Source organism: Megascapheus bottae, chromosome 19 (assembly GCF_031878675.1).
Source record: "Megascapheus bottae isolate mThoBot1 chromosome 19, mThoBot2.hap1, whole genome shotgun sequence".
Taxonomy (NCBI): domain Eukaryota; kingdom Metazoa; phylum Chordata; class Mammalia; order Rodentia; family Geomyidae; genus Megascapheus; species Megascapheus bottae.
In genome coordinates this window covers 45081998-45105969 of record NC_143527.1, presented here as the reverse complement: position 1 = coordinate 45105969, position 23972 = coordinate 45081998, and the positions used below count along the sequence as shown (strand labels likewise).

The 23972-nt window shown below is 38.9% G+C and overlaps 1 protein-coding gene across 2 annotated transcripts in view; it reads right to left on the bottom strand.

Annotated features, from left to right (window-relative positions):
* L3mbtl4 (L3MBTL histone methyl-lysine binding protein 4) overlaps positions 1–23972 on the bottom strand; it is a 343139-nt gene that overhangs the window by 183513 nt on the left and 135654 nt on the right. Inside the window, exons 11-12 of one of the 2 annotated variants that reach the window (XM_090353483.1) lie at positions 16429–16514; positions 13557–13667 (exon numbers count right to left, since the gene is read on the bottom strand). In XM_090353483.1, the coding sequence (XP_090209609.1) occupies positions 13557–13667; positions 16429–16514 (197 nt within the window). The remainder of the gene's footprint in view (positions 1–13556; positions 13668–16428; positions 16515–23972) is intronic. The other variant, XM_090353484.1, reaches the window with a different exon arrangement.

Sequence of the window (23972 nt, the reverse complement as noted above, 5' to 3'; positions counted from 1 at the left end):
GAGTGCAATGGCCTAAGAAGGAGGAGTTGAAGAACAAAGATAGGGAGCCTGCGGTCCAAGAGAAGCCTCCATGACATTATTCCTGTGTAGATCTGGGTTTGACAGCAACTGAAAACATGGAACTGAACCTCAACAGACAAAGATCATGGCTTTAATGCCAAATCAGCTTCTGGGTAGGAATGAATAATTCTTATTACTCTTCAGTGCAAGATGTGTCTCTGAGATCACAGTACAATCAACCTATGAGGCCCAGAGTACCCACAGGAGGGTGTCAGGCCAGATAGGCAAGAACTTCCCTCTAGGAACATGCCTTACTATGGAAGCAGGAGCCACTGAGACCAACTCAAGCAGAGCAAAAGATTCTGGGCAGGGCCTACAGAGGCCATTCTCAGAGGCCCATGTTGGTGTTTCCTGAGGGAAGAGCAAAGCGCATTGTTTTCTCATCTGAGAAACTGAGATGTGAAGGAGAAAGCATGGTGTACACCAGTCTTCTTTCTGTATGGGAGATATTACGGAAATACACCATGATCAGGCACTGCTGGAGCCTTTCCGTCTCTTCTGACAGCACCAGGAGAACTCTCCTAGATGGCTCAGAAGCAGAGAGCTTAATTTGGGTTTTGAGATGGCTTCAGCCAAGTGAAGTGGGCCATACTCAAACAGCAATCTGAACCCTTTGTGCTGCAGGCAGTAAGTCCTATTAAAGTTCCATGGTATTGAGAGAAGCTGATTATTACTAGAAAATCACTAACAGCCATTACTATTCATGGTTCCCACCATATATTAGCCATTATGTATCCATTACTACCCTGCAATCCCACTGTTGTTCTTACACAGTTAGTATAATAGCCTCATAATAAGCTCACATTCTTTGACACGTTAAAATACGGCCATGACTCACTATGTCAATATTTCAGGGAAGAAAACACCCTCTACCATGAAATAACACATGACTTAAATTACTCATGCATTATATAATTCGCAGCCAGGCTTATAATAAGCATGCTGCTTCTTAAAGTTGCAGTGGTAGCAGAGGCACCCACAGATTCATAATCTCCTGTAGTTTATAAAGACCTGTTCTTTTGTGAAAGAATATGCTGGAGGCATTTAGTTAATGCCAAGGGTTACTGTATATTTGTTCTGTATAACAGGATAAATAATAAATGTTTTTACTAAATAATAATTTACTGTCAATAACCAACCATCTGCATGTTTTCATTTACAACTTACACACCCTTTCCTTCATTCAAATGTTTGTTGATCATCAAATGAAAAGCCAGGCACTCTATTTCAGACACTAAGGATAAAGTTCACTTGGTTAAACAAAAGAGTCAAAATATTCCTTCTACTACCTGACAACTTAGTGGACAAAATACATGATAAAAAAATGAAGCAAGCTGGGTGCCAGTGGCTCATGCCTGTAATCCTAGCTGTGAGGATTCATATATGAAGGTCATGGTTTGAAACCAGCCTGGGAAGAAAGTTTTTAATATTCTGATATCCAATGAACCAGCAAAAAGCCAGAAGTGGAGCCATGGTTCAAGTAGTAAAGACCCAAAGACCCGGGTTCGATTTCTTGGTACCATGTACACAGCAAAAAGCGGGAAATGGTGCTGAGGCTCAAGTGGTAGAGCTCTAGCCTTGAGAAAGTCCAGGGACAGGGTCAGGCCCTGAGCTCAAGCCCAGGACTGACAAAAAAAGAAAAAAAATTAAGGGGTACCCAGGCTCCAAGTTCAAGCCCAGTACTAGAACACACACACACACACACACACACACACACACACACACACACACTACATATATATATAGAGAGAGAATCCTTATGTCAAATAATCATAAGTCTGATGATGGAGACTGAATTCATGTAAAAAATGAATTAGTCTGCCATTGTAGTAAGTAGAAATTGAGACACAGAGAGAAAGGTAGACTTGGATATGGCATTGTTTTTTCAGGCCTTAGTCTCTTCTGCCTTTCTAGCAAATGAGAAATAAGGACATGACAGGAGAAAGCTGGGATGGGGAGAGAGCATAAGCAAGATCATAAGAACATGAATTGATTAGAATAATGGAGCAGAAGGCTGTCTGTCATGACTTAGGAGTGCCGCGAACGTTTTGAGGATAAATTTAAAGACAGATCTTTACCTCTTGAGCCACAGGAATTTGAGCACCTTTGAAATTTGTAAATAGGCCCTACTTGAGAATGGGTTACAATCCCAGTAAAGGAAGAAAACACAGATCTGTTTTGATTCTTGGGACAGGGTCTCACCAAGGCACCCAGACTGGCCCCAAGTTTATAATCCTTGCTTCAAACTGTGGAGTGCTGGGATTACAGGAATGTATAACTATGTCAGGTTTAAATAGAGATTTATACGTAGTGCCTTTACAATCTGGAATGGTGCAAAGTATATACACGGAACATATATGTACAAAGATGGTACATATTTTCTCCAGACTTCCCTGTTTATCAGTTTGCATTCACATACAACTAAGTCCACTTCTGTCAATTAGTGAAAGCCTATCTGCCACTGTCATAAAGCCAAGGTTTGGTTTGGGAAATAAACTGCTTTCTCTACTCCTGTCACATGTACCCTTACCCATCCCTGCATTACTCCAGTTATTCTGACATGGAGATGTACCTTACAAATGTCTGAAGAATGTCCCCAACTGCCAGTGCTAGAAGTCAGCTGTGAGTGAGATGTCACTGCCCATGTACATGCTGACTGTAACCAGTTCTCTAAGTTTGGACCCTGATATTTTCCAAAGCAGAATTCAGGGTGATCTATTCACACAGCCGAGGGTGAAGTATCATTAGCAACTTAAAAGGGAAGCTATTAAAAGCCATGTCTAGAGCCACTCGCAAATTCTAGTTTTCTTTTTCTTCTCCAAATGTTGTCACTAAATGTGGCAGAGTAGATGATAAGACAGGCTAGAAGAGGATGACCGAACCAGGAGGAGGGCACACTTAAGGTTTACTTCTTTTACTCCATATATGATAGATAGGCAGACGCTGAAAGGGAGGCAGGGAAGTCATGTGATATAGCTCACAGGTTTAAAGTCACTTGGTTCCATGCCCTGGTGGCTCACACCTGTAATCACATCTACTCAAGAGGCTGAGATCTGACCTTGATTCTTAACTAATCCTGGGCAAAAAGTTTGTGAAACTCATCTCCAATTAACCATGAAAATGTCAGAGGCAGAACTGTGGATCAAGTGGTAGAGTGCTGGCCTTAAGAGAAGAAGCCAAGTGAGAGAGTGTGAGGCCCTGAGTTCAAGCCCCAATAAAGTCACCAAAAATAAAGAAGTTAATAAATTCATTGAGAGCACCTTTGTTTAGCATGGGTTGGCAGGGTCTCAAATGGATCCAGAGAGATCACTTGGACGGGAATATAGTACACCATGGGAGAGGAATTTTTGGGTCTCCTGCTATAGGAACAAATATAACTGAGAAAGGAAGAGAAAGATGTGTTATCTGGATTTAGAGGCAACAGAATCATGTGCTTGACTGTATGTGGTAGCTCTGAGATGGGCAGATATTACAGTGACTCTGGCTTGCATCACTTAGTAAATAAGACTGTCATTTATGAAATTGAGAATACCTAGGTAAGACATGGTATTGCAGTCCAGGACACACTAACAAGAAAGCTACTGAAGACGTTAAGCAACAGTTAAATACTCAGTTGGGGAGTAGTTATGGCAGTGGATAGAATTTGGAAATCATTTCCAAATACAAGGCACTGAAAACCAACAGAATGGATGGACAAGATCATGTAGAGAGTAAGAACCAGGCAGACATACTCAGAATGCATTAAAATCGCCCAGGGGAATTTTATAAATTAGTGATATTTGCTCAACATTTACATAAGCAATTAGGCTTGAGATCTACTAGCAAAGAAACATTTAAAAAGCAAAGGGCCAAAACCTAAGCCTTGAAAATGTTGATATACAGAGGTTAGGAAGAGGAGATGAAAAGACTCTAAAGGCCCAAAAGAGATAAACTTGTTTACAATAGGTAAACATAATTGCACATAATGTACAACTAATAACCACCACTACTACATGGTGGGTTTGCTATAATATCAACTACTTGGGAGGTGAAGATTAGGAAAAGCACCATTTGAGGCCAGTCCTGGGAAAAAGTTAATGGAGACTCCATCTCAACAGATAAGCCACATGTGAACATTCTCATTCATAACTCCAGCTATATGAGAAACACAAAAGGGCGATTGTCTGAGGCTGCTCCAGACAAAAATGTGCAACCATATATGAGAAAAATCTAAAGCAGAAAAGGATTGAGGGTATGGCATCTAGTAGAAGGCCTACCTAGAAAGCATCAGTTCAAATCCCAGCAACTACCAAAAGAAAAAGAAAAGACAAATGACAGCTATGTGAAGCCTGATAGAGGTGAGATAAGCAGACACCCAAAGATTGTGTGCCAACTTCTCAACCCTCTGTCACCCTGCCCTCCCTCCCTGCCCCACTGAGAAGGAAGCTAGAGTGTTCGTTTTGAATCCATTTCAGTAACCTTTGGTTACATATGACAATAGAGTAAGCAGAAGAGCTCCCTAACAGCCACACACTCATGGTCCCTGCTAGGTTACCAAGGGCTAGCCTGGCAATGTGCAGCCAGAGCAGCAGCACATCTGCATCCTTTGTTGATATCTAAGGACAGGGGTCTCCACCTTCATTGCACACAGAGTGCAGTGGCCAACTGCGCTCCATGTAAATTCTGACTCTGGAATCGCTAAGGTGTGTAGACTTTACCCTGAATTGTGAGTAGAAGGTCTCCAGAAGCCCTCATCTGTACTCGACTTTTGAAATGCTACACCCTTGCTACAAGCTTCAATGCCTTGAAGCTTGGATGTGCATGTGTGTGGGAGGTGGGGGAAGGAATTGGGTCATGAACACAGAGTTTCATGCTCTTACTTGGCTTTGTGGATCATGGCCAGTGCTCTACCACTTGAGCCATACCTCCAAATCCAGCTTTTGGCTGCTTCATTGGAAATGACAGTCTCTTAGACTTTTCTGCTCAGGTTGACTTTGAACCTGAGTCCTCACATCTCAGCCCCTCAGCTGAGGAGGCTAGATTGTAACTAGGATTAAGGATATGAGCCACCAGCACCCAGCTAGTAAATGTCCTTCTGGGGCTGCCAGCATACTCATCTGTACCTCTAGACCACACCACCAGCTACACTTCAGCTTGTTCCCTCTATTTGGTTCAGATATATGAACTCATCTTCCACATACACAGGGCCACACACACTCACGTGATAAATGAAGACATTCGGTGTTTCAAAACAAAAGCAACATACATAGAGGTATGTTATATACTTGTCCTGTGTAGAAAACCGTTCTTTTTTTTAAATAATAAGGTAATTTACTTGCATAGCATTATTAGTATTATTATGCTTTTATCGTTAAGGTGATATACAGAGGGCCTATAGTTATATAAGTCAACTATCCCACAGTATCTTTCTTTAAACACTCACTGTACTTATGATACATTTTCAAACCTGTATGAGGGCCTGTACTTTACACTACTGTACTAAACAGGGATTCTGGCTTAGCTTCACAACCACACTCTAAGGTATGTTTAAATCTTTATCTTTAGTCTGGACATTTGGGAAGGAGAGGAGAGGGGAAAGAAGAGGAGGTGAGGAGACTGAGCCTTGGAAGTTAAGTGGAATATTCTCCATCTTGCCTAGACAATCCATTCTGTGGTTATTTATTTATTTATTTATTTTGTATGAGTCATGGGGCTTGAACTCGGCCTGAGCCTTCAGCTCCATTGAGCCAAGTCCCACTTCCCATTTTCTAGAGGTTAACTGGAGATAAGAATCTCGGGTCCTTTTGTGCCCAGTCTGGCTTTGAACCCTGATCCTCAGATCTTAGCCTCCTGAGTAGCTAGGATTATAGGAATGAGCTACTACGCCTGGCTCATTTATTTATTTCTTGAAAGATATGCTTCCAGTGGCTAAAAAAATAGCCTAGCCAATGAAACAGGATGTGAGAAAAAGAGACTATATTGAGCATAATTAGCTAAGTATCAATATTGGTAAGGTCACTGGAATGTCAAAACTGCAGCTGGTCACATTGTATACTTCTAGAAACTCAGGAAGGCAGCAGAGAAAGTGTAAGTGTCCTTTAAAGCTAAGATGAATTCACTGTAAGGGAACACAGTGAGTTCCCATGGCTGAAGGCTTGGGAGGAAAAGCTGTATTATCATAGCAGGTCAGAGGGTCTCAGTTGTCTGAGCAAATATATAGTTTTGAATGAAATGATTAGAATACAGAGAGCCTATTTTATATTAACTTAAAACTGTTAGTCCTTACTCAAAGGCCCAGTAATGCCTGCAAATGCAAATATAATTCAGTACTTCTGTACACACCTATTTGCATTCTTACAACAGAGAAGTATGTAGCATTCTATGGACACTCAAGAATATATAACCCTAACAGAAGGGTTAAGAACAATCACGGCTGAACCATTGTCATCTTTAACTTAAGAAGTTTCAACCCAGACAGGAATCTACATGGAAAGCTGTGAGCCATTCTATTTCAATTCTAGCCAGCTCGTGACTCAGCAGATGCCCCTAGCCAAATAATCACAAGGCCTCTTTTTAGAGGTTACAGGTCAGGCTGGGAAGGTGGGAGTGGGCTGGGGATGTATGAGGGAGCTCCAGGTAGACTCTGAGCTTGGGTCATCAGAATAGTCATACACTCAGTTGTCCAGCCTGGGTTTTTGTTCTGGATATAAAAACTTTACTAAAAATGTGACAGGGGCCAAACACTGGTAGCTCATGTCTGAAATGCTAGCTACTTAGGAGACTGAGATCTGAGGGTCATGATTCAAAGCTAGCCTCAGCAGGAAAGTCTGTGAGACTCTTACCTCCAATTAACTACCAAAAACCCAGAAGCAGAGCTGTGGTTCAAGTGATAAGAGCACGAGATTTGGGCAACAAAGCCCAGGGACAGAACCCAGGCCCTCAGTACAAGCATACACACACACACACACACACACACACACACACACACACACACACACACACACGTGTGTGTGTGCTGAGCAAGCACACAGGGAACTTTCTCCTGATAGCTCTAGCGATAGTAGGTTAGCTATTGTGTGAGAGATTTTGCCTCAGTTGGGAGCCTAGACTACTCGTACTGAAAACCAAAGCAGTCAATGGCAATCAGCTGAGACTAGGAAAAGGCCTATTTTTTTTCTAAGCCTAGAAGCTGTTAATTATACAAAACTTCTTGTACTGAAGAGTACAATATATTCTTCTCTCTACTTAATCCATTTAGTATCTTTTAAGACGGGAGTTGGTAGATCACAGTCCATAGGCCAAATAAGAGGTCCATTCCTGCCTGTTTTTGTGTGGTCCAAAAATTAAAATATGTTTCTGAAATTTTTTAGGTGATTGGTAGAAAAAAAAAACAAGGAATGCTATGGCATGGCATGTAATGACAATGTGTAATTGAAATGTGAGAGACATTCATCTTATTTGGCTGGGTAATTGTAGAGAGCATGTGGCTTTGTGCTGCTTTTGGGTAAGGAGCACCCAATATACAGCACCCAAGCTGTCCATTCCCATGTGGGTAGACTATGAGTGCAAAGTCATTCTCTAGGTCCCCCGCACCTATTCCTCAGTGCTATCTAACTTCCAGGCCATCATGAAGATGGCAGAAAGCAACCAGCTTAGAAAGAGCAGCTGGCCAGCCCTTGTGGGGAACTGTCATTAGTATTATCAGCAGGGTGGCTTCTTGTGCCTGTAATTATGCTAACACAACTGGAACAGGTAAAACCTGCCTGGACATTCCTGGAACTTACGCCTGACACTAATTCACAGTTTCACCAACTCTAACAATTATCATTTCATTATCAGTCATAATACTTGTTTGAAAATTGCCAGTCTCATTCCCAAGATGAACTCAGCTATCAATCACTGGGACAATAATGGTAATTAATTATAAGTTTTGCTCCAAGGACACTCATTTTTAATGTTAGTATCTTGTCCTATCCTTATATCAAATCCCCTTCCAGAAATGCACTCATTAGAAAATTTGACAAATGAAATGATCTACTCTAGAGTGTTGTCCTTTCTTGACAGACAGTTAGGCCAAGACTCACCGAGTCAAGCAACCTTCTCAAAGACAAGCTGTCCCCAATTAAAGAAAACATTCACAGGCTTGTATTTGAACTTTGCACTAATCTACCTACAAATTTTCTTTTCAAACATAAGAATTCAACCATTGATCTGACTTAAAATCTAAAATAATCTCTGAAGTCCAGTAAGTGAACATCTTACTGTGCTAATTTCTCTTGGTCATGGTGCCCTTCTTCCATTTAGAAATGCCTCAAATACATCCAGTTAATGCATTAAATATGAAAAGACTTGCTGAGAGACTCCATTTATTAATGATTCAGGAGAAGTTCCTAAAGCATCTATTTGGAATTTATTTATAATTCATTTTACAGCTTAGCTTCAGTTCCCACTGGGTAAATATGTATCAAATAGTACTCTGTCTTTGAATCTTGGCTTTACTTTTATTTATTTATTTTTTGGTAGAAAATACTTATTCCCCACCTAAGAATACCCATCCAACTGATAACTAAACAAAATAGCTAACTATAAACTGAACAACACACACTTGTTCATCATAAACATGTATTGGAGAGTAGTCACAGTAATTAGTAAGCCTACTAATTAATCAAGATTATAGGAAAACAGTGCCTCCAGTGACACAGAAAACTTTATGCTTCTCTACCAGAGCAAGTGAGTACTATCACTATGGAGACAGACAAGTGTGGCCTGCCTGGAGATAGGGACCAGAACTGCCAAGTGCTGGGCAGTAGACTAACATGAATCATGCAACATCAGTAGCATTGACAGCTTACAATTTCCAGCTATCCCATGTTCCTATGTTCCCCTTCCAGTAACTTCTGAACTATAGAAGCATCTGTTTTGGAGTCAGACACATCTAACACCTTGAAATCTGAGTTGATTTGTAAGTTCTCTGTGTCAACTGTAGAAGTAACATCTTTTATTTCTATTATTTTTTTTGCCAGTCCTGGAACTTGACCTCAGGGTCTGGACACTGTCCTCAAGCCTAGCGTTAGCACTCTTTCACTTGAACCCCAGTTCTACTTTTGGTTTTTTGGTAATTAGAGGTAAGAGTCTCATGGATTTTCCTGCCTCGGTTCACTTTAAGCTGTGATCCTCAGATCTCAACCTCCCAAGTAATTAGGAATATAGGTGTGATTCACTGGCACCTGGTAGAAATAATGTCTTTCTAAAAGAATATCTGTCATTATAAAGATATGCTAAATAATTTAATTAGCCTACTGTTTAGTGTTTAGTCTATCATTCTAGATACTTACATCAATACACCTGCTATGGTTTCCATATCTATTATTACTACAGCCACTGAGCCAGTGACTTGATCCCATTTGTCCTGGCTGCCATATTTTGAATGGGCACATATAAAGAATACCAATTCGTGTTTTTGAATTTAAAGAATATAGGGCACATTACGATGGTTGAGAAAAAAAAGCCAAAATAAAAATGAAACAATGAAAACAGATAAAGGTGAGTCTTGATGACAATGTGGAAAAACTGGAATCCTCATTGCAAGCACGTAAGCATGGTAAGACCAGTGCAGCCACTTCAGAAAGTGGTGATTTCTCTAACTGCTATTAAACCTGGTGTTATCACAGGAGCTAGCAGTTCTACTTTAACAATCACATGAAAATGGACATGAATGTTCATAGCAGTATTATCTGAAACAGTAGTAAAGCAGAACATACCCCAATTTCTACCAAAGGAATATTATTTGTAAATAAAATTTGTGAACCATGAAGACATTACAACAATGGAAGACCTTGCAAAAATCACCTCATAGGAATCCCTTTAGATGAGATACCTAGATAGGCAAATTTGTCCATTAGGAAGTGCTCAGTGAGTGCCAGGTGAAAGGGAAGGTAGAGGGAGCTGTGATGAGTGACTAGTGCTGGTAGTGGTGGTTGTACAAAGTTTTGAAGGTACCCCAAACCATGAAGGTTTATAGTGTACAAAATTACATCTTATTGGCAATGACAGAGAATGAAGTTGAGGTTGGGGTGACTTGTGTACCCCACCTGGGAATGCCAATGCCCCACAAACACATCCAGGCAGGACAGGCACAGAGGGGTAGTGGGTGCATGGAGCTCTCCACTTCCCATCCAACACTCTGCTCTCTTGATCAGAAGTGGGTTATTTAGGAGGAAGAGGAAGATTACAAGTCCTAAGACAGAAAGCCTCTGTTTGGAAGCTGGGGTTTGAGACTATGCTTTCTATCTACTAGCTTGTGTCCCAGGACACAAGTGACTTAATAGAAACTTCAGTTTCTATGAAATGAGGACAGCACCACACAGCCATAGTGAGGAGAAACTAATGCAGAGAAAGCTAGTAGAACAATATGTGACAGGAACAAAGTGTCACCAACATTGTTTCCATCACTGCAGATGTGATCCTGTTGTTAGGACAGGATGGATGCTCTCACAAAAGCCCTAATACAACGGTCACCTTCATCACGCCCCGGGAGTGCCAGTCAGGCTCCTTGTGTTCTGGCTCTGGTGGAGCAAGCTTATTCCCTGCCTGTCTGGGCTTGCACCTACTCCCTTCAGGACCTGGGACAGCAACACAGGGAGTCAGCACAAGAGATAGCCAGCAGTGAGTGCTGAGATCCTACCCCCCCTCCTCCACCAAAGTTTCAGGAGTAGTAATGGAACCCTACTTAAAATATTCCCTAAAGCTTATGAGATCAGGCTTATTAACACTTCCATGTAACTAAGGGAAAGCAGAAACATGGGGAGAATGTCACCAGGTGAATCACAGAGTAAAGGAAGAATCAGAGCTGGAAGCCAAGTCCAGGTCAGTCTTCCCAGGACACTGGAATTATATGAAAGCTCCTTTCTGACCAATCAACATAATCAGTAGTAGACAACAAACCGAAGTATACTTAAGATCACCTGCACCTCCACTAACTCCTTTATCATTTACGCAGATACTAAATATCTATTGTTCATCAAAGATTTTTTAAAAAGCTATTGAAATACATTGAATTTCATAAAACAAAATTACAGAATGATATGATCATCACATGATTTGAAGGCTGGAGGAAGTGCTGGGGTAAAAGAAAGCTTCAAAATCTTTCTCAGCCATGAAGAAAGCCTTGTCCCACTACCTTCAGCCTCTTGGAACCAGAGTTCAAGTACTAGACTTACTTGGATGACTTATCTTCCCTGAGTAACACTGACCAATAGATTGTGAGCTAAAAAGTTTGACTCTTGTGTATAATCAGATTTCCAGCGTGCTGACCAACCTCCCCTCTACTTCATGAGGTAAGACAGCTGAAGGGCTGGCTGCAAGGAGAGAAAATAGTGGGCCTACAGTAGAATGGTTAGAAATTACTAAGCGATTAGAGCTACGTGCAAAGCCTCAAGCTGATTATGGCCATTATAAGACTTTATTAATGCCTTTATTAAGATTTAAAGTGCCAATGGGACTACCACTATCTGTAGGACCACAGATAACAACTGTATCTCCACCACCTTCAGAGTTACTACAGACTTTTAAACTCTTCTTTCTCCAATAAATACAGGACAATTTCCATGAAAGAGAAAAAAACAAGGAAATAATCTATAAAATATTTAGAAGGACCAGCTAAATATTTAAGACATTTTAAAATATTATTGCTGAGATTATAAATATAAACTATTAAAAATCACTTGGGAGCTAGTTTTTCAAATGGAGAGAGAGAGAGAGAGAGAGAGAGAGAGAGAGAGAGAGAGAGAGAGAGAGAGAGAGAGAGAGAGAGTGTATGCGTGCGCATGTGTGAGTGTGTGTGTGTGTGTGTGTGCGCGTGCACGCACACTTGCGCACGCCAATCCTGGAACATAAACTCAGTGCCTGGGTGCTGTCCCTGGGCATTTTTGATCAAGACTAGCACTCTTTCACTTGAGCTACAGCTCCACCTCCAGATTTTTTATTGGTTAAATGGAAATGAGTCTTATGGACTTTTCTGTTCCAGTAGGCTTTGAATTACAGTTTTCAGATCTCAGCCTCCTAAGTAGCTAAGGTTAAAGACATGAGCCACTGGCATTTCACTCAAATGACATTTTAAAGTAATAAACTGATCCAATAGCTTCTCATAATCAACTGTCAACTAATGCTCCAATGGCTACTAGAATATGTACTTAATAAATAGCAAATAACTATCCATTAAAAATCTAGGAAAGAAGGGCTGGAAGTTTGGCCTAGTGGTAGAGTGCTCGCCTCGCACGGATGAAGCCCTGGGTTCAATTCCTTGATACCATATACACAGAAAAAGCCGGAAGTGGCGCTGTGGCTCAAGTGGCAGGGCAGTAGTCTGGAAAAAAAAATGTCCAAGGACAGTGTCAGGCCCTGAGTTCAAGCCCCAGGACTGGCAAAAATATCTGTAATCCTTACTGCTCAGAAGACTGAGATCTGAGGATTGCAGCTGTTAGCATATCCAGTAAACAAGGAAGCTATATATATATTTTTAAAATCTTTTTCTTGAAATTAAACTTAAAAATTTAATGAATGTATTAGGCAAGTAAATGCCTATCTGATGTTTGAACATGATTATTGTTTACATTTTTCAGGAGAATTAAGAACACTATATGTATGCTCTTGATAATCTATAGCAAACAAAGCAACGTACCGCTCTCTAAATTTACCAAATGTGTGTATTGAATATTCTCTATAAAATGAATTAGGATATTGTTTTCAAATTTAAGATAAAGGAAATAAAATTTCTTCTAAATTATCTCAAACTGTACATGACAGAAATACATCTTTCAATATTAGCACCTAATAAGATTAGTTGACTTTCAGTTCCTTATTATGATAAAGAACAATGCTTGGGCAGAAAATCATTTCTGAACTGCCATGCTATAAAAGAGTTAATGAATTCCACAGATGTTCTCAGCTTTTAGCACCAAGAAGATAAAAAGCTTTTCCTTTAGGAAAATTTCATTTTGAAGATCTGCATATTTAAAGTGCCATCAACAAGGACAGTATAGACATCTGTTATCAAATATTTAACTCAGAAACTATAGAGATTAAACTGATTTTTATTTATTTTTTACTTTATGGGAAAAAAAGCAGAAAATAAGATCTATCTTACTCAGCCTATCAAATTTTTGAGTCCTCATATAGATAAGCTGGAAATCTCTTCACCTCAAACTCAAATGAGTAAAGAATAAACCAGCTGGAAATGTATTGCACTAATTGTACCCAGAAACCAGAACCTCTGCAGCCAGCCTCTCTTGGGCCACACCACCTCTGCCTCCTGTCTTAGAGATCCTACAATCTACTTCATCTCACCATAGCCAAGGACATTTTCAAGGTCAAATCCAAAATGGTATTTTTTTCCCCAGAAAACCACTGAACAGATGAGTCAAAAATTCAAAGAAAGTAAAGGACATGGAAGGATAATAAGGGGAGAAGAGAATTTGGAGAAATGCCAGCATAATTACATAATAATTGAAAACATGTACCTTTACTCTTTGGTCATCAACGTCTATAATTGTAGCAACACGAATTAAGCGTGGGTTTCGTTTATCCACAACTTCAAGTTTCATGTCTGGCAGAAAACCATGAGGGCCTCTCTGCAATATTATAGAATATTATAGGTGCAGTAATCATATCATCTATTCAGTCTTCTCAATTCAACATTCATAATTCAGACCGTCTAGTCAACTTTTCTCAAGTATTATTGCTTTAGTCTTAATACTCAGATCTTAAATCCAACTGAGGTTTACTTTTCTCAACTCATATTTCATATACTTGTTTAAGTCTGTTTCAGAAAAACCTGGGAGGATTTCTTATACATTTTGAAATTAGCATTTATAAATGGAGGACTTTTGGGCTATTCTCAGTACTGTCCAGATTGGGATTGTGTAGCCAAGGAGGCTTAATTATTGAAGCACACAGTGCTTCCTAAGTCTAAAGTATTTTTAATATATATATGTATATGTAATCTTGTACTCTCTTTAAGTAGATGTACAAAGGGGTTTCAGTTTAACAAGTGCAGCGTATCTTGATCAATATCACCCCTTCGGTTGTTCTCTTCATCTCTTCCAGGCCCACTCAGTCCCTAAACTGTTTCATGCTTACATAAAACCTGAATAATTTCAACTGCTGTCTTGACATCATACTGTGCTATCATTAAAAACCATAATACATGGCTCATGATTTGTCACTTCATCAGTAAGATTAGAGGCCTCGGCTGTGTTGAGGTTTCTTTTAAGTCTTGAAATACAGGGATCAAGTGACAGTGATATGGACAGACAGGAGATAAGGAAATAAGACAGAAAATAAAAACAGGGACCCAGAGACCTAGAAAGTCATTGCAATTTAAGAAATTTATCAAAAGTCAGAGTCAAAAAAATCACTCTGAAGATTTTACAGCATAATAAAACCTTTCCCTTGATTGCACTTAAAAGTTTTCTATTGACATTAAAGGAAATGAAAGTGTATGAAACGTAAGTCTAGAAATTGCCATAGGAAAATAAAAGCCTGGAGTAATAAATGGTCACTTTTCTCGAATAGCTAGTGTGCTCTTACATATTTTCTTGCTACAAATCATAATTACATTTATACATGGAATGTGTTAATGTTTCTAATCCCTGAAAATCTTTCTGAACTCCCTAAAGCCTCTGTTCTCAACATGAAATTGTTTAGTTTTGTAGATGGCAAAGGGAGGCATAAATAGGAAGATTGTGATCTAACGTTGGCCTGGAAAAAAGTCACGTGACTCTATTTCAGTGACAACTAAAGCACAAAAGTCTGTGCACCTGGTTAAAGTGGGGAAACCTCTGCTAGCAAACCCAAGATTCTAAGTTCAAACCCTAGTTACTGCCAATTTTTTTTCCAAAATGGTAAAATAAAATTTTGAAAGAAGGCAAGAGAGAAAGAATATACGTATCTGAGTATGTTTCTTTTCTGAAATCCTGCGAGTATTACAATCCTTTGTAGGCTGAATGCTGGTGGCTCAAACCTATAACCTTAGCTACTCAGGGGCAGACAGCAAAGGACCATGGTTCAGAGTCAGCCTAGGCAGACAATTCTAAGTGACTCTTAACTTCAGTTACCTAGCAAAAAGTCAAATTGGAGGCATGGCTCAAGTGCTATGATCAAAAAAAATACAAGTGAGCAAGAGCACAAGGCCCTGAGTTCAAGCCCCAGTACTAAACACACACACAAACACACACACACACACACACACACACACACACACACACACACACACACACACACACACACACTCTGTTGCACTCTGGTACCTCCAGTCTTCTCACTCCTATTACACATCTTTCCCTATGTTCAGTTGATTACATCTTTTTTCTTTGCCAGTTGTGGGGCTTGAACTTAGGGCCTGAGCACTGTCATCAGACTTTTTTCTCAAGGCTAGAACTCTACCACTTGAACCACAACACCACTTCCAGCTTTTTGTTTTATTTGTGGTAGTGAGGAATCAATCCCCCATCTTCGTGTATGTTAGGCAAGCACTCTACCACTAGGCCAAACTCCCGGCCCAATCTTTAAAAAAGAAAAATCAAATAGCTTTTATTTCAAACCCTTTTAATCTCTAGAAAACCTTCAGCAGATGAGACTTAATGAAAAACCCCAATAAATAAAACTATTATCACAGATAAGTCCAGCAGTCTGAAGCTCACAATTAAACCTGAAGGAAACTGAGTTGAAGATTGCCCAATAGAATATAAATATTCTATGTATTCATGTCATGCTGTAAATTAATTTACACTTAACCCTGGGATGAGTACATCAATGTGAATTTGATCTGTAAAAGTCCGTATTCTGACAACTGCTGGAAGACACATTTTCCTTCAAATGGATAAAGGAAATCACAGAGACAGCACACCTGCCCCTGAGTTTCACGACGCCATGGTGGTCCTTCAAGCCATCCCTGTGGATGTTTAAACTTCTTACCCTGTGGACTAACAAAACTGGATCTGGAGCTATAATGTCTCCACCATCAGTGGCTGACCAGGCACTGTCATTGGTACCCCGGCTTGCTTTATGGTTTTCCTTTGTTTGGTTTGTGTATTGAGACAGGTTCTCACTATGTGGCCCTGCTGGCTTTGAACTTGCCATCCTCCTGCCTCAGACTCCCTAGCATTTATATGACTGGTAGGTGCCACCATATACAAATTGTGATTTTTAAGTGTCTATTATATAGACGCTGCAGCAAGGTAGAGTCACCTACTTAGGAGTTTTAATCAAAGCAAGTTGGCTATGAGGAAAAAATGTTTAAAAATGGAAAACTGGAATCACTTAAAACGACTCATAAAGCAGGACTCAACAAGAGCATTTGAAGGCCAGAGTGTGTACCCATATGGAACTTACCATTTTTAGAACTTTGGCAGGAACTGCATTAGTTTGAGTAGCTTCCAGATATTCTGTCCAGGAAAAGTTTTCTGGATCAGTATATCCTGAAAAATACATATGTATGAAAAGATTATTCAGATTTGCACTTGATAATGTTATACTTAGTGTCATATGAAGGTTCACTATTTATCAGACTGTAAAAACTTTATAATGATTCCACAAATGTTGCCTGCTCATCTGGAACACAGTAAGGTAGAAAGGCATGAAAGCATTCATTCATTGGTTCATTCACACACTCAACAAAGACAAGCCTGTTGATCCAGGTAAAATGACCATGCACATTCTTAACAGAGTTAGACCTTCCAGAAGGCTTGTTAGAAATTTGAAAAAGAAAAAAACATATTTGGCCATCTGACTTCAAAACATCAGTGGAAGAAAAAAGACTGGGATAGTTTTTATAATTCTCCCAAAAATTCTATATCAAAGAGCATCTCATTCATACTACATCTGCATAATCACAACATGCCAAAATTGCTATTTTTTCATTCCATTTAAAATACAGTACAGAGCCATCTATTAAACTTCCCTTAGGCTGAGTGACTTCGTTCTCTTTCTGTATTCTTTTACCACTAATCTACTTCCAGAGGTTTATACTGTAGCGACTTCTTTTGGTCCTTTAGAAGAATAATTAGGCACATCTATTCATTAGCTCTATGTTTCCCTTTCTAATTACATTGTTCACTACTTTTCCTTGTTTCTCTTGGTTTTATTTCACACATGTTTTTATCAAAATGTACTGCAAGTAATTTGTTTTCCGATTTAAAAAGTAATATATGACTATAATAAACCTGTATTTGTTGCTATTGCATACAAATAGAAAGCATTAGAAAGCAATGAACACTTCTATGAATAATGTATTTTTACTTCATATGAAATGATTTAAAACTCTTGCCTTTATTGACTCATTGGCCATATATTTAAGCGATTTTTTCAGGCAGTAAGCTGTGTTTTTAGTTAAAATATTAATGTCTAGTTTAGTTTTAGAATGTCACGTGGTATGTACCATTCTTCTTTGGGGAATTCAAGGATTTCTTTTTAGCATAATATAGGATTAAAAATTAAAGCATGTATATGTATGGGTTGTAAATTTGATCTTATCCCAGTCTGACTATGTTATTCAAAGTTTGTTTCTGCTTCAAGCAGAAAGTCAATAATAGTACACTAAAGACTGTTAAGTAATTTCATATACTCAGTATTTCTACTCATGTTTTCTTCAATTATAAGTATTTTACTAAAATAGAATGCATTTGCAGTAAGGATTACAAACCCAGCATTTGTTTCGATAATTATATTATATTCTGACAGGTAAGTGCTCCATGCTTCATGTCTCTCCTCTAGTTAGGCTGTTCCCTTGCATGGTTCCCATTGGGATAATTATGAAGATGCACTTGTTAGCATTCTACTACCTTCTATTGATTGACAGGTCAGCTGGAATGCACATAGAAGTCAAGTTGCTGAATTGTGGTGTGCTTTCCTGGCTGAATTATGGGCCCACCATTCCAAGCCTCAATGCATGTGATTTTCACAGCCCATACTTGAAAAAAAATGTCCAAAGCTATTCTTTGCATTAAGATCTTTATCCTGCTACATATCTTTTCAACTATTTGTCTACCTATGACTCCTTCAGACTGACGGTTTTGCCCCCAGATACCTAGCATGAAAAGTCAGAGGGATGGAAGAAAGAAACGAGAATGGGGAGACTGAGCAAAAGACAAAATGGACAGGAAATCATTGAGAGGGCAGCAGTGAATTGTATTGAATGTATCTGAATGTATTTCTGAAGACAACCATAGCCAAATTTATTGCCCTGAATTAGAAAGCACCAGCCTGTCTAGCTCAATATACAAGCAATAAAAGACATGAAGACAACAGATACGTCAGTCACCATTAAGTTTGACTCAGGATCACCATATTTTGTTTCCAAAATACACATAAATGATTGCCTCACAGAAGCAAAGACCTAGCTTTGGTTCCCCAGTGCTGTGAACAAACATAAAACACTGAGCTGGCCCTCACACTTACAGTTCTCTATGGGCCACAAGACATTGAAATCATAGCTGCCTCATTACAATTCCAGATAAAAACCCTTCTGGCAAGAGAGCTCAAGTTAAGACTCCCTCACGGTGGTAACAGACTGTCATATTTGTCACCCACCTGACAACCACAATGGAGAACTCTGATCATGTGTATAAATTAGCAATGCCCTGGCACTTGTCAGAGAGTTCAACCAAAGTCAACCATGTAAAGAAGAAATTCTGTTGAATTGAGCAAGGCCACAAAAAATAAACCCATCTGTTGACACCACATGGACTTGCACCAGGGGTATTCATTTCTGCATTGCTGTTCCATATGCCCTAACATTCTCTCTAGCTCTGTCTTTCCCTCTCCCTTCCTCACTTCCACCCTCTCCCTTCCTCACTTCCCCCATTCTCTCAGTCTCTCTGCCTCTCTCCTAATCAAGACATTACTTAGCATAAAATACCACATACTTTCATTTTTCTCACTCACATTAATCTATAATATTCCACTCAGCGATCCTTTATGACTGACCTAAATATCCTTATGTGTCATGTCTTCATTGTCCTCTGATCTTTACTCAACTCCCAGCTGTGGATACTCAATTAATAGATACTCAATTAGCTAATTATTTAACATTGCCTCTGTACACTATTATATTCCGTATGCCAAAAGGACCTATCTGTTGGAAACAAAATACTATCAGCTAATATACACCAATTTCTGGAGTAGGTAAGAACTTAATAGTTCATATTAAAATGAAACAAAGATTTACTTTAATGTTGCTATGGTAACTTTAGTCCTGCAAGGAAGTGAGGAGAAAAAGTTAGGTAGCTGTAGGTTATAAGAACACTGATATTTGGAATATTCATAAAATATTTAGATTGTCTGCACTATTCAGCAAGCTGTTGACTCTAGAGAATGTAGAGAAAGCAACTGAATATTTCTCCAAGCACATTCCATTTTCTCCCCAATGTTCAATAATTATGTCTTTATTCCCTAAAAATAATCCTGTGTGCAGCATTCATTCACAAGATGATTGCATGCTAGACTTCCAAAGTTACAAAGTGTAGCAGTGTACACGTACTTTTAGCTGCACTCCCATCTCAATGCCACCAAAATACAAATGAAGACATTTTTGAAGGAATGCTTATCGACAGAGAACAGGCTGAATTAATTTTAAATCAAGCACATCATGAAATATTGTGCAGTTGTTATAAAGAAATAATTAGAATTATGCTAAATGAATAGGGAAGTATCTTCCAGGAGACACTGTTGGGTGAGACAAGAAGATGGAAAAATATGTGCGTGATATCATAAAATTCTTATAGAACAATGATGAAGATTTGTGAACATGTGGGATACATGTGGTTTCCTGTGCTATACGTGTGATGACATGGGAAGAGCAACACGTGTATAGTGTGGATGGCAGTGGTCTCAAATGTTTTCCTTGAATTGCCATTTCTGGATTTTGCTACAGTTAAAGGGAGTCCTGGGCTGAGTGCTACCCATCACATGTGGGTGGAAATGATAAGAAGCCCTTGGAAGTTTAGTCCTAATGTGAGTGTAGAAATGCCACTTCAGACGCAGGGGAAAGATTCACTAGGATCTGGAGGAGTCCCCAACCCCACATAATTGCATCTAACACAAGCTCCTCTTGGTTATTACTGTACTGATAAAACATTGGAGACTTTTGGTATCCTGGTTAGTCCAGTATTTCTTTACTATGGTCTTACTAGATGGGAGAAGTAGAATGTAACTTACTGGAAAACACTGTGTATAAATAAAGCCACATGTGAATGTTTTAGGCTTGTAATCCTTGCTACTCAAAAGGGTAAGGCTGAGGACCATGGTTCAAAGCCAGCCTAGGCAGGAAAGTCTATAAGACTGTTATCTCCAATTATCCACCATAAAGCCAGAAGCAGAACTGTGGGTCAAGTGATAGAGTTGAGTGGGGAAAAAAAAACAGGACAGTGACCAGCACTGAGTTGAAGCCCCAGTAACAGTGGCACACATCGAAACAACAGCAAATAGAAATGATATAAACATATTTTTTGGCAAAATGATAAAACAAATACAAACACAACCAACATGAGAATAAAAAGCCACAGAAAAAACAGAAAATGCAGAAGAAATGTGTCAACAAATTTTTTCTGGAAAACTGAAAAAGAAACAGTGAATAAAAACTGACTAGCTAGTGTGCAGAAAGCCAAGCATAACTGTGTTAAGGAATGGGGCCAATCAGAAGCAGCTAGTGTATGCGAAATAATTCAGAAAAGCTTCAGGATTTGCAGTCACCAGGAACTTCTAAAGGCATGAACATAGGACTGAAAACAGATGGCAAACAGACCGAAACCAACAGGCCCTAAAACAGTACAGAAAGGCTGCACTTTCTTCACATCCTGACCAGTACTTGTTATTGTGGTGAGGTTGTTTTGTTCCTTGGATAATTGTTTTATATAGCAACCACCCTTATGGATATAAGATAATGTCACTTTGTAGTTTTAATCTGCATTTCCCTAATATGAATTGATGATGATAATATTCTACGTGCTACTAGCCATTCTTTGCAGAAGTATATAGATATATATATATATATATATATATAAGGCCGTTGCTAATCGTTTTGTTGTCATAATTTCTTTGGTGGTACTGAGGATCAAACCCAGAGACTAGTGTGTATTATATTGGTACTCTACCACTGAGCTAACTCTCCAACTACCATAGCTTATTGTACATTTCTTTTCTTTCCTCTGGAATTTAAGGAATTTCCTATCTTTTGAATAGTAATTCCTTATTAGATATATGATTCTGCTTTATAACCACTGCAATGAGTGCTGGTGGGGCAGAGAAAACCAAGAAATCATACTCAGAGCTGAGGTAGATGCAAATTGGTAAATTTACTGTGAGAAACAGGCTGTTCCTCAGTAAATCAAATGTGGAATTATTGTACTATCAACAAGTTCACTCTTCAATACATACCCAAGAGCCAAAAACACATGTTTACACACAAACTTTCAAACAAATGGAAAGTACAGCATTATTCAACACAGTCTAAAGTAGACACAACTGGAATGTCTATTAGCAATAAACAGATAAAAGAAAATCCCATTCAAGAGTGACACCAATCAAGAAGCATTGCACACATCAAGAGACATGTTGCTTTGAAATCCGTTTGTAAAACTACTTGAAGAAAAAAATCTATTTAATAATCTATTATCAATAGAATATTAATCATCTATTTATTAACTGAAGGAAGTCAGGCTCAGAGAGATGAAGTCACATATTTTTTTCTCATATGTGAAAATTAGATCTAAGTTACAAACATGAAAATAGATCCTGGGGCCACATACATAAAAACTGACTTAAATATGGTATACACAGAGGAGGTGTGCAATAGTGTAATTCCTTTGAAAAACTTAACGCCAGGCACAGTGGCTCATGCCTGTAATCCTAGCTACTCTGGAGGCTGAGATCTTAGGATCAAGGTTCAAAGCTAGCCCAGGCTTTGAACCGATTAACCTCTAGAAAACAAGAAATCGAACTTGGCTCAAGGGTACAGCGGTAGCCTTGAGCTGAAGAGCTCAGGGACAGTGTCCAGGCCAAGTTCAAATCCCATAACCCACAAAAAAAAGAAAAGAAAGAAAAAAAAAAGCAAACTAACATACAACTTAACAAAACCAGGAATCCTAACATGTTTGTGTGAGGCAAGGGGTAGGTATATGGGAGAAAAGACAAATGAAAGAAGAAAGAAGGGTAAGAAAAACCAGGCATAATATCCAATTTACATATGTAAAAATGGGTATCTTGAGGAAATGGGTAGGTTTGGCACATGTATAGGAGAATGATGGGAGGGATGACAATGATTCAGATGTATTGTACTCATAAATTAAACGTGTTGCACTGAAACTTCATACAACTACTTAAAAATAATAATAAAAACAAATGATGTGCTGATTATGCCTCACTGTACATTAACCTTAAATAACTGTGCTAAGAAGAACCAGAGATCAATGTACACAGATCATATAATTCTTATTTACATCGAATGTTAGAATAAAGAAATTACTGTAAAGATAAAAAGTAAATGCTTGCCAGAGGCATGAGATTTCCTTTCTGAATGAAAGGACATTATCAAGCTGAGCCTGGTACCCAGCTCAGTAAATATGGTAAAGATCACTGAACTGCAAACTGTAAATAGATGGATCATATAGTATGTGAATTATACTATAATAAAGCTGTTAGACCAGAAAAACAGATCCCCACCTTCAGAGACATCATTATGTTTCTATTATGTTTCTGTTTTATTTGGATCTCTGAATTCTATCAATATACAAACTGCTAAACACACACATTTGTTTGACTGTGTTTGAGTCAGGTTGTAATTTGCTTTCAAGGTAAACAGCTATCTGTGAGGAAAGAGGCATTCTTGCCAGGGTTGTCCTTCCTAAAGTCTAGTCTAGTGCTATTGCAGTCAGATACGCCCAGACAGTCATTGTGGCTTCTTCCTGTTTGCCTGCCAACATGACAGGTGGGAGTCTCCTGATGAACTAGAGTGCAAACTGCCATATATAGAAGACTGTTGAGAAAACAAGACACTCAGCACTGTGTAAACTGCTGAACAAAGAAAGAAATATGACCTTCAGCTGACAATCCGTGCAGTGTTCTTTAACAGAAATATCTAATTTTCCACTGAACACAGTGCTACTAAATAGTTTCACTTAAGGAATCATTAATTGACACCCAATTAGATAAAGTAATTCTACATTACATTTATGGAGGAACTGCCCATCTATTTCCATCTTGGCTGCTCCAGTTTTCATCTTCCTTGGCCCTATGACATTTCCACATTCTCTGTATCTCCACCAAACTTTACGTTTTAGTTTTATCCACCAGACTGGTTATCGAGTGAAATCTTAAATTTTGTTTCAGGATAAGGCCAATATCTCCATGAGAACCTTCAACCCTCATAAAGAGGAATGCTGTTAAGATTGGTTTTCCAAATGATGCTCTAGCCTTGTCTGGTCATCTTGTAATATCAATTAAAATTCCATCATAATGCTTCATTTATAGAGACAGAAAGTCTTGCCATATTTTCAAAGGCCTTCTCTAGAAAGATGATGACTAGAAGGTCTAACAGAACTAAATGTGTATCAGTGCAAAACATCTTTACACTTCATATTTACTTGCGCAAAAAGTGACCCTCAAGTTTCTCTTTGAAAAAAGTCTCTTTTATCTGCAATCTGTGAGTCTGCCAATGCACAAGGGACAGATCAGACATGCTCTTGTATTTCGCCAGCTTTAACTGCTCTGAGCAGAGCAATTACGCGCGCGCGCGCACACACACACACACACACACACACACACACACACACACACCCCGTAACAAATATAGAAAATGCATCTTTCCTGACAACAGCAATGGAAGCCACAAAGTAAAAATCCATAGGCATCAATAATGTTCAAAGTACAAATTGCCTTAAGTA